At 37.4% G+C, this 16,384-nt stretch overlaps 1 protein-coding gene across 1 annotated transcript in view; it reads left to right on the forward strand.

Moving 5' to 3' along the window:
* ME1 (malic enzyme 1) overlaps positions 1-15,029 on the forward strand; it is a 150,908-nt gene extending 135,879 nt beyond the window's left edge. The window contains exons 11-14 of the mRNA XM_059701080.1: positions 525-667; positions 5,337-5,510; positions 9,870-9,968; positions 13,108-15,029. Coding sequence (XP_059557063.1) covers positions 525-667; positions 5,337-5,510; positions 9,870-9,968; positions 13,108-13,260 — 569 coding nt within the window. The 3' untranslated portion in view covers positions 13,261-15,029. The remainder of the gene's footprint in view (positions 1-524; positions 668-5,336; positions 5,511-9,869; positions 9,969-13,107) is intronic.
* Positions 15,030-16,384: the final 1,355 nt, after the last annotated feature.

The following is a 16,384-nucleotide window of genomic DNA, read 5'->3' on the forward strand; positions in this document are numbered from 1 at the left end:
TGCCCTACCAGCGAGCCACATGCGGCTCTTTGGCCCCTTGAGTGTGGCTCTTCCTAAGCCTTAGGAGCACCCTAATTAAGTTAATAACAATGTACCTACCTATATAGTTTAAGTTTAAAAAATTTGGCTCTCAAAAGAAATTTCAATCGTTGTACTGTTGCTATTTGGCTCTGTTGACTAATGAGTTTGCCGACCACTGCCTAACCAACTGAACTACCGGGCCAGGGTCATATTGGACACATTTGGATGTCCTGTTATAAATACCTGTAATCAAAATTCCTAGTGATTAGGCACCAGCTCAATGTATTACAAGTCAAATGTTATAGTTGTGATTTTTTAGACACTTGTAGATTTATAACCCTAAAGGCTATTGACATTAATAAACTTATCTTTTTGGTCACTTTGATACTAAAGTTGTTTAGCATCTGTTAGAAAATGACCTGACTTTTCATTGTTGCTTGGGCATGGGCTTCTTGGATTAACCGATGATAGTCCTATTCACTGGTTTCTCATTTCTATTTTAGGAGCTGCCGCAATTAGTGGGGCATTCTCGGAACAAATCCTCAAAGACATGGCTGCCTTCAATGAACGGCCTATTATTTTTGCTTTGAGTAATCCAACCAGCAAAGCAGAATGTACTGCAGAGCAGTGTTATAAAGCAACCCAGGTAAAGCAAAAGCATAACTGATATTTTAATTATCAAATTTTGATTCATTATAGGGAAGCTGAGGATATCAACGGAGCTTACCACTTAACTTTTAAAAATTATGCAAGCAAGATTGAAAAAAAATAATGAACAGGTCAGAAGGGATAAGAACCATATTCTAGAATGTTGTTATAAAAATCCTCTTCTTCAATAAAACAAAATAAACTTGGTAATGTTTTGTTGATAATTTTCCTCATGATTTGGAATTAGCTAAGGTTAAAACATGAAAGTTAAAAAGGAAAAAGCTTGATTCTAGATGCTTATTAAAATAACTGTTAACTAGCTATTGTGAAACACTGAAGCACACAGTATGCAAACCACAGTCTTATTTTTGCTTTGCTAACCCTGGGTTTGGGTTTTGACGCCGTGGGTGGAGTATCTGGGCAGCATTCTGACATCCAGCCAGGCTGGGGCAGGAGTCCTCAAAGCTTCAGTCCTTTACTGTTTCTCCAAAGTGACTTGTTTATGCTATCTTTGTATTAATATACAGGGTGGGGCAAAATTAGGTTTACAGTTGTGAGTATGCGAAACAGAGTTTATTCTTGTATTATCTATTTATTTTTTTGTATTATTATTTATTAACTAGAGGCCTGGTGCATGAATTCATACACAGGTGGGGTCCCTTGCCCAGTCCTGATCGGGGTCTCGGGGCCTGCTGGCCGGCCAGGGATAAGAACCACGCAAGGGTGGCTGTGGGAGCACACTGAACACAGCGGGGCAACTCCTGCATTGAGTGTCTGCCCTTCTGGTGGTCAGTGCACAGCATAGCGACTGGTCGACTAGTTGTTCGGTTGACTGGTTGTAACAGTCACTTAGGCTTTTATATATAGATAGATTATTGTATTATTTTCCATATGGACAACTGTATACCTACTTTTGCCCCACCCTGTATAGGGTGTTTCAAAAAATGTTTACACACTTTGAATAATTATAAAGGCAATGTCTATTAAAATACATTTATTTTCAACATGGAACAGAATTTACAGACAGTGTGTATACATTTTTTGTGACTTTCTGTATATTTAACTGATACGTTGACCAGGGCCTTCTTCCCTTCAAATATTTGAGAAGGTCTTTAAAATAAAATAAGGATTGAGTCACAGATATCTAACACTTTTATTTTGGAAATAAATCCAAAATGAACTAGAAAAGGTCAACATGACACAAAGTGATGCCGCTGCACAAACCAGACTTTGATGCCCCACTTCTTTAATATTATGTCCTTAAATGCTTATGACTAGAATTGATGAAATGTTGGCAAGGAGCTACTGCATTGTTTATCTCTCTTATTTGGGATGGCATCAATGTCCTCAATAATTAAATTTTTATCTCATCTCTAGATTGGGGAGTTTGACTCATCAGTAGTTCTTAAATCCTTAAAGGAGGAAAAAGCTCTCTGAGCAATAACAACATTTTAGCATTGCACATTGTAGGCACACTAAATGTTTAAGTAATCATTTTGCTTTGGATATTTCATAGTCCTCAAGAGTTGATAGACTCAGCTGTGATAGTTAATCAAAATTACCTAAATTTATATACTTGTGTTTTTAAGTTTGAATACATTTCATGCAAATGGCCTAATCTCTTCGTAGGATCTTGCTTAATGTTCTGTGTCCTTATACATAAAATTGAAAGTCACTTGAGGCTGAAAATGTAAGCACTGGTTCAGCCAAAGAATTACAGAACAAAGAAAGGTCTGCCTGTGGCTGGATGTGAGTCTCCGCAGCTGCAGGCACAGGGGAAGTTGTTAAGAAAATTTAGAAATACAAAATGCAAAAAAATTATTGAACCTAGAAAAACTATACCAAAAGTGGTATGGAGAGATTTCCTTCTCCATATTAACATTTCATGTATATGAGAATACTTATCTAACTATCATTTACTTAATGCCATTCCTCCATAAAATATGACAATTATAGAACAATGGGCAGGAGGAGAGGGAGTGAAGGAGGGGAGAAGGTTAAACAAGAATAAATGCAATATTGAAGGTCTCTTCCTATAAATTTTCAAAGGTGTATGTACATACCAAATAGTATATACAAATGTTTATTTAATATATATCAAATCTTAATTTAGTTACATTAGAAAGTTACTTGTAATAAAATATTTTATCTGCTAAACAGACTGAAGGTATGAGATTTGTCTAAAAGTATAACCTTATCTTGTGTAACACATAATAGTATCTTATAGACACCTACTGAGAATTTTTATTTTCTTTCTCATCTGTTTTCATCTTTTTATATCCTGAATAGGTTGAATCATTATACAATTTTACCTTTATACATAAGATATTCTCTAAAATTGGTTAAAATGAATAAGTTAATATTATTAATATCATAATGGGTTTAGACCAGGGGTGGGCAAACTTTTTGACTCGAGGGCCACAATGGGTTCTTAAACTGGACCGGAGGGCCGGAACAAAAGCATGGATGGAGTGTTTGTGTGAACTAATATAAATTCAAAGTAAACATCATTACATTAAAGGGTACGGTCTTTTTTTTTCAATAGTTTTATTCATTTCAAACGGGCCGGATCCGGCACGCGGGCCGTAGTTTGCCCACGGCTGGTTTAGACTCTAGATCAGCGATTTTCAACTGGTATGCCATAAGAATTTTTAAAACATGCAATACCTAGAGAACAAATTGACAGCTGTCAGATGAAAGGATTAAGAAAAACAAATCAGCCGAAACCGGTTTGGCTCAGTGGATAGAGCGTCGGCCTGCGGACTGAAGGGTCCCAGGTTCGATTCCGGTCAGGGGCATGTACCTGGGTTGCGGGCACATCCCCAGTGGGAGATGTGCAGGAGGCAGCTGATTGATGTTTCTCTCTCATCGATGTTTCTAACTCTCTCTCTCTCTCTCCCTTCCTCTCTGTAAAAAATCAATAAAATATATTTAAAAAAAGAAAAACAAATAAAAAAAACAAAACAAAAATAACCTCACGGACACAGATGACAGTATGGTGATTACAGAGGGAAAGGAGGTGTGGGGAGGTAGAAGAGGATCTAGTCGGGATAAATGGTGATGGAAGGAGACTTGACTTGGCATGGTGAACACACAATACAATATACAAATGTTGTATTGTAGAATTGTACACCTGAAACCTATATACAGTGCGGCCTTGACTTACGAGTTTAATTCGTTCCGAGACCAAGCTCGTTAAGGAGCTCGTTAAGGAGCTCGTTAAGGAGCTCGTTAACTCAAATTACTCTATCAACTCAGTGCAAAAAATCAGCTGAGAGACAGCTGCTATCTCAAAAAACTCGTTAGTCGGGACACTCGTAAGTCAAGGCCCCACTGTAATTGTATCAACCAATATTACCCTAGTAAATTCAATGAAAATTTTTTTAAAACATGCACTACCTGAGGGGCACTGACCTCTTTTGTCTTAGATTGTCAAATGAAAAAAATGTCAACAGCCAACACAACAATAGCCATCCAGTGTGAATGCCCTGTCTTGAACCATAAATATATAGATCATATAATATAGTTGCATCTTATTGGTCATGTTGCATAATAAAGCTAATTGGTTAATTCTTGGCACCAGAAATCTTTATATACAAGTATGAGCACTTGTTTTTTTGACCAAAGAACTTATATGCGTATATGCATAATCCATGGACACAGACAAAGTCACTTTGGAGTAAAAATTACTATTATTATTTTTTAGTAAATTAATAAAAATCAAACGTATTTTTTGTCAGATTGGCAAAAAAATATCAGATATTTTTGGTGTGCTACAGAATTTTAGTAATTAGTTTCTGTGTGCCATGAGATGAAAAGGTCGAAAGTCACTGCTCTAGCTGTAAGAGGGATGCAAGTTCTAATTCAGTTTATCATCATTTAAACTATGCTTTGGGGACTTGGGACTTTAGACTTTCCCAGTGCATTTCTCAGATGTGATGCTTTATTTGTCCAGGGTTCCCTATTCCTGTCTTAGAAGCCTGACTGCTTTTAAGGACATCTCCACCCTCCCCTCATAGATCAGACAAATGCTTCCCTTTCTGTCAGCAGTACGGAATGTGGCATCCAACAGGCCCAAGTTAATGCCATCTTAACGCATGTAGTGCATGAAATTCCTCCAAAACATTGTGACAAAATATGAACCCAGGAAAAAATAAAGACAGTCTTTGACAATTATTGATAATTTAATCTTACTTGCTAATCCCACTTGTTTTAATAGGTTTATTTCCTAGATGATTCTTCATGTAATTCTTCACAACGTAGAAATATATAAAATTTGTCCTAGTGATTATGTTGAAACGTGTTGATCCCTAAACTCTAACCTAGAATGTCATTCTTTCCAATACTCCAATATTAATGTATCATTTTTATCTTCAGCAGTCTATAATTGGAAGCCCATTAGAGATGGTTGACAGGCCTGTAGGTTGGACCACTGCAGAGTGGCACCAGGCTTTCGGGTATCTGCACTTCTAGGAGTGGAGAGTAAGATAGAGAGCGGTCATAATCACCCACTCAAGAACTTATTGCCAACACCATAACAACTTGCCCAGACTTATTAGGGATGAAAAATTAAAATTCTTTCTAAATGCTCAGTGGGAGAGTCCTGCTGTGATACATTTGTGTTAAGATAGCTTGCTTCTTTTTACAGTTGTGTGTCTGTGTTGTAGGGGCGTGCGATTTTTGCCAGTGGCAGTCCTTTTGATCCAGTCACTCTTCCAGATGGTCGGACCCTGTATCCTGGCCAAGGCAACAACTCCTATGTGTTTCCTGGAGTTGCCCTTGGTGTTGTGGCGTGTGGATTGAGGCATATCACAGACAAGGTTTTTCTCACTACTGCTGAGGTACTGTAAAATACTCTTAAGTTCTCTCAGACTATAAAATACTAAAGGACCTCCATGTAGTTATCTAATGTTGTCTTTATCTAGTACAGTCTCAGCTCACTCCCTAGAAGGTATAGCTGAAGGAGAGAAAATCTTTCCCAGTGGAGAGAGAATAAGGGCAGGTAGCAGGCTAATATTGAGTCATTTTTAAAAGATTGTTCTTTAGTAGCCAGCAAAAACCCCACAAAATTGTGTTCTGATTTCCTAAATGGAACCCTTTTTTATCTTTATACTTTCAAATTTTGTGCCAGTAGTGAGACAATTAAAAATTTTGTTTTCAGCCCAGCTGGTGTTGCTCAGTGGTTGAGCATCAACATATGAACCATGAGGTCCACAGTTCGATTCCTGGTCATGGCACATGCCCTGGTTGCGGGCTCAGTCCCCAGAGGAGGCATGCAGGAGGCAGCTGATCAAGCTCTCATCACTGATGTTTCTCTCTCTTTCTCTCCCTCTCCCTTCCTCCCTGCAATCAATTTTAAAATATTTAAAATATCTCCAATCCCTAGGTTAATTGGTAAATATTTCTCTACTTAGAGAAATATTAATGGCATTTTGAATATTTAAAATGAAAGCCTGATTTGGGATAGTGAAGAAGTGTTTATCATTCAGGGTTTAGTGTAGAAAACAGAAACCACTCTAGTATTATTTTTTTATCTTCACCCAAGGATATGCCGGTATTGATTTTAGAGAGAGAGAGAAAGGAGTGTGTGTGGCGGGGGGGGGGGAGACAGACAGACAGACAGACATCAGTTGTCTTCTGTATGCACCCAGACTAGGAATCAAACCTTCAACCTAGGTATGTGCCCTGATCAGGTATCGAACCAACTGACCACCTGACCAGGGCATAACCACTCTAGTATTTTTAGCAGGAAGGAAATTAAAACAGGGAATTAGGTGTTTATAATGTTGCTGAAAGGATAGAGGTGGGTTTTAGTGTGGGCCTTCAGGAAAGATTCTGAGAATATCACAGAGAAGACCCACTAGGGAAGCTCTGCTAAACTACTACTGTTAAGAACTGAGAAAGCTCTGAAATTTTACCCTATTGTCAAGCTAACAAATTAGCCCACCACAGTTTCATAAATTCTGGCAAAAGATACAAAACTCTTAGAGACAAAGCACTTTATTACTCACTAGATATAGCACAAAAGGTAACATGAACTTCTAGTGCCCACTAGGTCCCCCCGCCCCCAGGCCTCAGGGGGGTGATACAGTGATTGGACATACAGATGTAAAATCATGAGCTTTTGATAATCAGAGTGTTCATCTAGCTGATATCATGTTCAAAAATGATACAATTCATGAATGAAAATTAGAGTGAATTTCTTCTCTTAGAATTAAACCACTGTAAAACATTATAACTGAACTGAATGAAATAATACTTAATTAATATTCAATGAAAATGTCAACAAAGACTCTTATGAAATTGATGTGATCTAAAGGTGTGTAATCCCCGTATTCAGGCTCGGCGTCATTCTGTGGGAACAGATGTCTGGAAGCGATAATGTTCTGCTGCTTTCTTTTTTGTCCCTGCAATAAAAGCACAGCAGCTATGACTCAGCATTACTTTAACTCAAAAAGTCTTGTTAAACATAAGTACATGTCTAATTACTAAAAGAGCTTTTCAGAGCTGTTACATTAAGGAAAATGTAATGATTATATTTTATAGCAGATACATCATAAGGAGAAAAAAAAAAGGTCTTTTATTCATAGTAGCCAGCATTTTCTTTCCTAAATAACTCCAGCACCCTCTAGTGACAAATTGCATTAAAAAAACTTTCCATTTGCTATCCAGGAAAAGTAATAGCAAAAAACTATGAAGAAAAATAAGTAAAATATGTCGATGTCATTAGTGTTGTTCTTATCAGAGCTTGGGATCTCTCTGGCTAAATCTTTTGGCCTTTCCACCTTTCTTTCAGGCTTCAAGACAATATTCCGGTTTTTATACCACCTTATTGATTTTAGTGTCTCCCTTTCATGTCTTTGTGTTTTTTGTTTGTTTGGTTTTTTTTGCTATGAGTACTTTTCTGGCATTCATTTTTTGTCCTTTTTTTTCCCTTTTGCTTTGAGAGATCTTATCCATTCTCTTGTTTCCATTATCTTCATTCAAAAATTGCTCAAATCTGGGTATCTCTATTATCATCTTCACCATGTCTCCTTATCTAATGGGCATTTCCACAGAAAAACCCTGCTGATTGCTTAAACACAAGACGTGTAAAACCATATCGCTCATCTTCCCTGGATTTCAATATTTGCATTTGTATTAGTGATATGGCCTTTCTAAGCAGGCACCAAAGCTTAGAAGCCAGACATTCTTTTCAGTCTCCCTCATCCCGAAGTTTCCATGCATACACACTTATATGTAATTTCTCTCTATGACCTACTATCTGGAAAACTCTGAAAATCATCCCCCACCCATTGAAGCCTACCCTTCAGGTCATTGCTTAAGTCCCCCTCATCCTCTTGTGACCACTCTGGCTGCTCATGGTCTTTCTCCTTAGCCATGGCTGTCTTCATCGAACATACCAGCATTTAAATCTCATTCTTAGTGATTTTATGCCCTTGAGAGCTTCGTATTTTAAACAACTAAGTGTTGTCTTATAATTAAATTGTAAATTATCTTTTTTTTAAAAGTGAGCTTTCCATATTCTTCTTTTAAAATACCAGTAGCACCTAGTATGATGCTAAAGCATATCGCAGAAACTGAGTAAATACTTACTGAATTAAATTAAGTAGAATAGCCATGTATCTTAGCAAGAAGAACAAATACAATACCACATGCACTCACTGCTAGAGGGCCCTATTAAAGAAGAAAGTCCTTTTCATCTAGATTATATTTGTAGTTAATCAAAGTAACATGTAGGAGATCTAGGTGAATTTTTGATTGGCAACTGCAAATAACTATTAGGGTTATTGTAAAAATGCTAGTTAGATATCTTATGCAACTCGAAATCTCATGGATTGGCACCAATGCTGAAAACTATTCCTGGACAGTTTAATATCTCACTCAGAGATCATTGGCTTTCCTGGTACTCTGGACAGTCTCCCGGGCCTCTGATGGGAGCACCCAGTGTGCCCCAGGGGCAGCCCTCCTGGCTTGGCATTGAACGTACAGCAGCCTGTCCACTTCTGGGAGGCAAGCCTTGTCTCCTGTCCTCACACCACTCCTCGAGTCACCTGCTGGGTCCTCTCATTCACCTATGTATATGCATATATATATCGTATTTTATTGGTGAACCATTTGAAAGCAACTTACAGATAGTATGCCTTTTTACCCCTAAATATTTTGGGAAATTTTCTTATATGATCAGTGTACCATTATCAATTCAGGAACATTAGCATTGATATAATACTATTATTTAATGCACATTCCAAATTCAAATTTTCCATTAAAAGGAACTTCCGAGCATCTAGGCTAATCCTTTAATCTGTAAGAATATTTCAGCCTTTTGTTTCCTTTATGGCATTAACATTGGAGAGTACAGTCCAGTTATTTTACAGTGTTCCTCAATTTAGGCCTCTGATTGGTTCCTTCTGATTTAATTCAAGTTGCATGGTTTTGTGAGGAGCATTGAATGCCTAGTAATTGTCTCCTTCTCAGGGCAACACCTCAGGAGGTGCCAAGTTTTCTCCTATTTTTAAAACCACTTTATTGAGTTATGATTGACATGTGAAAAGTTGTGGTGGTCAGAACACTTAATATAAGAGCTACCCTCTTAGCAAATGTTTAAGTGTGCATGCGCGCACTGCTTGCTTGATTTAGAAATGGGGATGGTTGCGGACAGCAAACGCTGATGCTAGTTAGGTGATCCAGATACTCCAGAATCTGTGGGAAATTAAAATCCTACCCGCAAGGCGACTCTGAAGTAGGTTTCTCAGCTTCCTGCTCTCCCTCCTGTGCAAGATTATGTGAGCTGGGATTCATGACAACATCAGCTTTGCACACCTTCCCTCCTCAGCGGCTTTTAGGCTACTTCTCCATCACTGTCGTCCTCCTGTAACTTCCTACTCCTCTCTCCCTGTTCCTCTCGTGTGGCAAATGAGAGAGCTGCTGGCATTTCATGGTATAGTAGAACAGGAACTGGACTAAGAGAAAACCCAAATTCTATTCCTGTCTTTTTCACTAATGGTGTGATCCCACCAATCACCAAGCCTGTCTGGGCTCAGTGTTTCCGCTGATAAAGGGGGAGGGGAAATTAGAGGATCCCATTCATGTGATCCGCTTCTATACATGACCGTATATGTGCCATTCACCTAATTATCCTCATAACCCCCACGTCGTATGTATGAAGTGTAAACATTTTTATTTTTATTTTTTTTAAGGTTATAGCTCAGGAAGTGTCAGATAAGCACTTGGCAGAGGGCCGCCTGTATCCTCCTTTGAACACCATTAGAGATATTTCTCTGAAAATCGCAGTAAAGGTAAAACTGTTCTTGTCCAACCTCGTTATTTTTCCTTCCTTCTATTGTTAAATATGCATTTTTTGGTATTAAAAATGCACTCTCTTGAAATTTCTGTCACCTTATTATGTCAGCAGGCACAGAGCCTCAGCAGAGCTTAGGGACTCTGATCTGTAGCAATAGAAGAATCAGCTGAATCATTAATTCCCCCATCAATCTTTTCCTCTTCTATAATTTAAGTGATTTATTAGGATTTCCTTTCAGGTAGGTCTTTTACACTTTACCCTTTTTTAGTTAGTATCTTCCATATCATAGTTATGAAAGTTGCTAACATGTTGCAGATGTGGTAGAGGGACATTTAGACTCCAAAATACCTGCCTTATCTGCGTCTCCATGGTGTGTGGATCCGTGTCTCCATGGTGTGTGGATCCGCGTCTCCATGGTGTGTGGATCCGCGTCTCCATGGTGTACGGTATCTTAAAGATCACAACTAATAACACTGGCAGAGGGCAATGCAATGACGGCAAAGCACTCAAAGCTGTTGGGGTGGTAGATGAGCTATTGAAGGAATCAGCCAAAAAGAATTTAATGGCAGAGAAATCTTTTGTAACTGAGAGAGATTAATATTTTTGCAATGTAGTTGTATTAGTTTGCTAGGGCTGCCATAGCAAAATACCACAGACTGGGTGATTTAAAAACATTTATTTTCTCATAATTCTGGAGGCTAGAAATCTAAGATTCAGGCATAAGCAGGACTTATATCTTTGGAGGCCTCTCTCCTGAGCTTGTAGGTTACTCACTGCCTTCTCTGTGTCTTCATGGGGTCTTCCTTCTGTGTATGCATATCCCTGGTGTCGCTTTGTTCGTTTACCTTCTCATAAAAACACCAGTCACCATGGGTTAGGGCCCACCCAAACAGCCTCGTTTTAACTTAATTACCTCTTAAAGGCCCTGTCTCCAAACACAGTCACATTCTGAATACTGGGGGTTAAGGCTTCAATATTTTGGGGTGACATAGTTCAGCCCATAATATAATTATATATTTAAGCTAGGGTTTCTCATGCACATTTTGTCCGGATAACTATTTGTGTGGGGCTGTCCTGGGCATTGAAGGATATTTAACAGCATCGCCGGCCTTTTCCCACTAGATACCAGTAGCCTCTGAAGGGTTGTGACAAACAAAAATGTTTCCAGAACATTGCCAACTGGTCCCTCAGAGGCGAAATGGTTTGTGGTTGAAAACCAAAGCTATTAGCAAGTTTATCAAAACGACACCATTTAGGATTCATATGTCATTATTTATCTTGTTGATTGAGGGTAAATGCTTCAAAAACTGAGAAATCCTTCAAAAACCATTTAGATAATCTGCTTGGTTATTTATGTGTAAAGCGTATGCTCATGTTTTCTCCTGATGTGTGTCTACTCACCTTTAACTAGTTTGAATGGTTATTGCACCACACAGTAGTTGGGATTACAAGAGAGCAAGTATGGAAAGAAAGGAAAACCAAGGATAGAACACCGTTTCTTTTCTGCCAAAAGACAGAAGAAAGGCAGTTAGGAAGAGAAGTCATGATTTCAAGGAGAGACTCAGGACTGCGCAGCATGTCAGAAATTAGAGGAAGACACACTTTCAGGATGGGTGTGGATATTGTGATTAAGAAAATCAAGTCCTGGCAAGAAAAACTCGTTTGAATGTTGACAGTTTTTATTTATATGTAAGAAGTCTTCAGAAACTATTACAAAAAGCAATTTCAGTGGTCCAAGAAGTTAATCCAAGCCACTCTTCTAGAGAGTTGGGCTTTGACAAGGAGAGAGGGAAGACTTCACTGAGAGGATCATTAAGGACTGTATCCTGGGAGCATAAAGAGGAATGAAATTCCACATCGTCTGTGTCAGAAATGAAACAATGCATTGTAGGCACTTTGGAAAATAGAGAAGAGGGAAATGCCTAAATTTGACTTTTCTAACAGAAGCAACTCATCATTTTGGGGTGTGTGCTTCCAGTCTTTTTTCATGTGTTTGCTTTCATTTCTAACATAATTTAATAATGTATGGTGTTTTGTTTTCTGATATTTTCATAAACATTTCTTCATAATATAGCACAGTCTTTAAAACCATAATTTTTCATAAATGCATAGTTTTACATTGAGAAGAGATACCTAACCATTCTAATATTCTTCGAAAACAGACTTATCCAAATAAGTCTAGTGTACAATAGCTCCTCAGTGAAACAGGAGTAATTTAAGAGCGCATATGGAATGATTCATTTTGACAAGAGGGAAAATCCATTTTTCTCAAAGAAAATATGGGAAGAGAGGACGTTTGAAGAGAAAGAGGAGATAGTTTAAGTTGATGTAAAGGGAAATTGAGATTGTTTTCTCAGATTAATTAAAATCTTCTCAGTAGAGTGGTGAGAGTTAAATGGAGACTCAACAGGGGATGGTTTGAAATTACCTGTGGGAAAGCTGAGAGGAAGTTGCTTTTTATTTTATTTTTCAAAAGGAGGATAAAAGCATAATGTGTAACCACGTAACCCAGGTGAGGTTAGGAATAGTAGAACATTGCTGGGAGAGCCATGAAAGGAGAAAGCTGGCACTGAGAGTTCCCCACGCTGGGGACTAGAACGGAGAGTGTGACCCAGAGACATGGAAACAGGATTCTGCGATGCTGGGAAGGAGCATTGAAACTGCCCGTGGAGTCCTGCTGGTTAGGTGAGCAGGGCCAGGGGACGGGTAAAAAAAGAGATTTTGTAAGAGGCTGTGGTTAGAATAGAGGTTATTAAAACTGCAAGGTGTTGAAGTTCAAACTTAGTAGGCATATTACAATAGTCAGTTCAAGTTAATTACCAGTCAGGTCATTTCAAGACATTTCCCACGTTATCTGAGAAATCCTGGTGTGATCACCCTTGAATAAATCTCTGCTATCCACACTTCCCTTTGTTGCTGTTATTGTATTCTCCTCTTGCTACATAATTTATATTTGCACTTTCATTTTATATCTTATTTGTGTATGTGTGCTTTTAATACAACTTGCTGTTTTTGAAAATAGACAAGATATAAATTATATATTAATTTTCTTGGAACAGACAAAAACTTCTGCCATGTACTCACCATTACCTCTGTTCCTTAAAATATAACTAAGACTCTTTTTCTATTTCTAGATTGTGAAAGATGCATACCAAGAAAAGACAGCCACAATTTATCCTGAACCCCCAAACAAGGAAGCGTTTGTCTGCTCTCAGATGTATAGCACTGATTATGACCAGATTCTACCTGAGGAGGCCCAGAAAATACAGACCAAATCTGACCAGTAACATAATAACTAACATTTCTAATTCCATTAATGAGATCTGAAATCTTTCATAATTTTTAAAGATTAGACTCTTTTATAATGATTTACAATAGGCTAGATTAAGATAATTTTACTTTAACAATCTAAAAATTTATGGGAAAATATTAATATACTTTAGGGCACATATCATACTAGACAATTTTGCTTCATTTACTTTCTGGTTATTTATGATTTCTATCTTATTTTGCCCAAGTTCTCTTTAAAAGCTATTGTACCTACTACTGAGAAACTCATTGTTTTTATATAGGGAACTAATGGGAAGACCAAAATTAGTAATAAATTGATATGATTAAAATTAAAACCCATCATTCTTTGGCTGACCATTTTGTTAAAAATCTTTTTTTATATATAGACAGAAATATATTTAGGCATAAGTGAACTTTTGCTAAAAACAGAAATAACACGTTGTTGCCTAGAGAAATGTAACTTCTCAGGTATTTTTATTCCAATTCCAGACCATACTTGTTCTTTTGGTGCAACTGAATTCTAACATTTCTAAGAAAGATTATTGCTGTTTACAATACGTTGGGCAGCCTTAGATTTTAATATTCTTTCTCCATTGTTACATCTTCTTATCATCTTGGCCTCCATCACCTATCCCTTCTAATAGCATCTTTCTTTCCCATGACTAAGTACCCTATCCTTCAGCTCCACTTTACTGCTGCTGGGCCTTTGAGGACTATGGTTCCTGTCCTGAGGTAGGTACCTTCAGTTCAGCACAGGCTGAGCAGTGGGAAGAGCAGAGGGGAGAGTAGGTCAGCTCCTTGAGAAAGGGGTGTCTGCGGTGTCAACCTCTTAAGACAAGGATCTGCAGAGTCAGGAGCGAGAGCCCAGTTCCCGGACAAGCTGGGTTCCCACTTGAGTGACCTGCTCTAATGTTCCTTTGATTCGTTCAGATAATCAAGAGCTCCTTTTGTGGTTACAATAAACACAATTTCCTCTGAATTTGGAGAAAATTTTGTAACCACTTCCCCAATAGCAGAAATCTTTACATTAGATATTAAAATACTCTAATTACCATTAGTAGTTACAGCCAAGAAATTCATGTTCATTTCAAGCTTTACTTTAGAAACTAATCACTGAACTAGTGGAGACAATTTTAAATTCATAAGCTCAGGTACAATAACATTTGCTATTTACTTGTAGAATTTTTCGGAGAATTTTCTGGTTTTTGAAGTAATGCTTTTAAAGAATATAAAACGATGTTCAAGGTTAACTATACTATAAATGATTTTATTGTAAGTGGAAGGTTACAAATTGTTTTAAGTGGGAGAAGGGGTGGGGGTATTTCTGAAGGTAAGATTTAGTCAAGAATTTCCTCAATATAGTTACTTTGATAAGATCCAGAATGCCTCTTTTTTGTCTGTTTTGATGTTATCTTATAGCTCTAACTAAATGTACTTACCTGTGCAAAAGATTTATTAAAGCATAGAAAAAATGAATGAAGAAAAGTGTAAAACAATTGTTTTTCTCTTAAAGTATTGTTCATTTAAAAATAATGCTGGGCCGAAACCGGTTTGGCTCAGTGGATAGAGCGTCGGCTTGCGGACTGAAGGGTCCCAGGTTCGATTCCGGTCAAGGGCGTGTACCTGGGTTGCGGGCACATTCCCGGTGGGAGATGTGCAGGAGGCAGCTGATCGATGTTTCTCTCTCATCGATGTTTCTAACTCTCTATCTCTCTCCCTTCCTCTCTGTAAAAAATCAATAAAATATATTTAAAAAAAAAAATAATGCTGGGTCTTAATGGGTGGTCATGTGACAGTATATAATGAATTTAAAAGTATTCTGATAGTTAATTTCAATATGAAGTTAGTTTATTTAATACCAGTTGTATACAAAATGAATGAGCTTAGAGGAATATAGTGAAACAGCTTTGGATGGTTACTTACTAGGTAGCATGTATTCTGTGTACATTATCTTATTTAATGTGGTCCCCACAATTCCCTTATGAAGTAGATATTTTGAGTAACTTGCCAAGTCCACAGAGTTAATACTAGTAAGTAAAGGAGGCGGGCTTTAAATCTATGTTTATCTTTTTTCTTAGTCTGTAAACTCACTAGAGTACAGTTTAGAACAGCACCGTCCAACAGAAAATGAAAGGGCTACATGTATAATTACTAGTAGTTTCATAAAAAGAAAAATGGAATTTATATTAATAATATATTTTGTTTAAACCAGCATATTCAGAATATTATCATTTTGACATGTAATCAATATAAAAATATTAATGAGATATTTCACATTAATTTGTTCATACTAAGCCTCTAGTATCCAGATATTTATACTTACATCAGTCATGAGAATATAGAGAACAATGGAATAGAACAAGAAGCTCACAGAGACCCCCTGAATATATGAATTATAAAGGCAGCACTATAATTAGAGATAAAGAATGGATTATGTAGTTTAAAAGATTAGGAAAACTTAAAACTATAGAGAAAATGAAAACTATATACTATATAAAATTAAAACTGTGTAAAAAGGTAGACTTTAAATGGGTTAATACTTAAGTATGAAGGGTAAAATATAAAACTAATAAAAAAAATCAAAGCAAAATATCTTTGAGACCTCAGAAACACATACATGAGGTTAAAAAATTGATGGAATGCATTATATAAGAGTGGAAAGGTTTTGGCTGATAAATGGCTGCTGCCATAAAACTGTAAAGGATAAAGAAATCCAGGACTGTGGGGTAGGTTAGTTGCTCTACAGAGATGGAATCATAAAGAGATCATTTAGGCTCAAAGGCTTAAGTTCTCAGCTTAAGGCACAGTATAAAAATGAGAAAAATGCCTATGTTTTTGCTAAAAGAATCTCTTCTCTCTTAGCAACGGTAAGGCTGAAATAACTGAAAACCAAGGTATTATTTTAGCCATCTGGTTGCCAAATTACACCAGGAATTGCATTCACAGCCTTACCAGACCTCATCTAAAAGTAAAGAGTAATGACCAGGAAACAATAGGACCTGGATTTGGAATGGGGCTGTATGGCAGGGGGATTTGGAGGACTTGTGACACTTTGAAATAGGTGAACAATAGCCCTTGTTTAATTACTGAAAGTCCTGTGTCCCAGGAAACCCCTCAACC

Source organism: Myotis daubentonii, chromosome 6 (genome assembly GCF_963259705.1).
Source record: "Myotis daubentonii chromosome 6, mMyoDau2.1, whole genome shotgun sequence".
In the NCBI taxonomy this organism is placed as follows: domain Eukaryota; kingdom Metazoa; phylum Chordata; class Mammalia; order Chiroptera; family Vespertilionidae; genus Myotis; species Myotis daubentonii.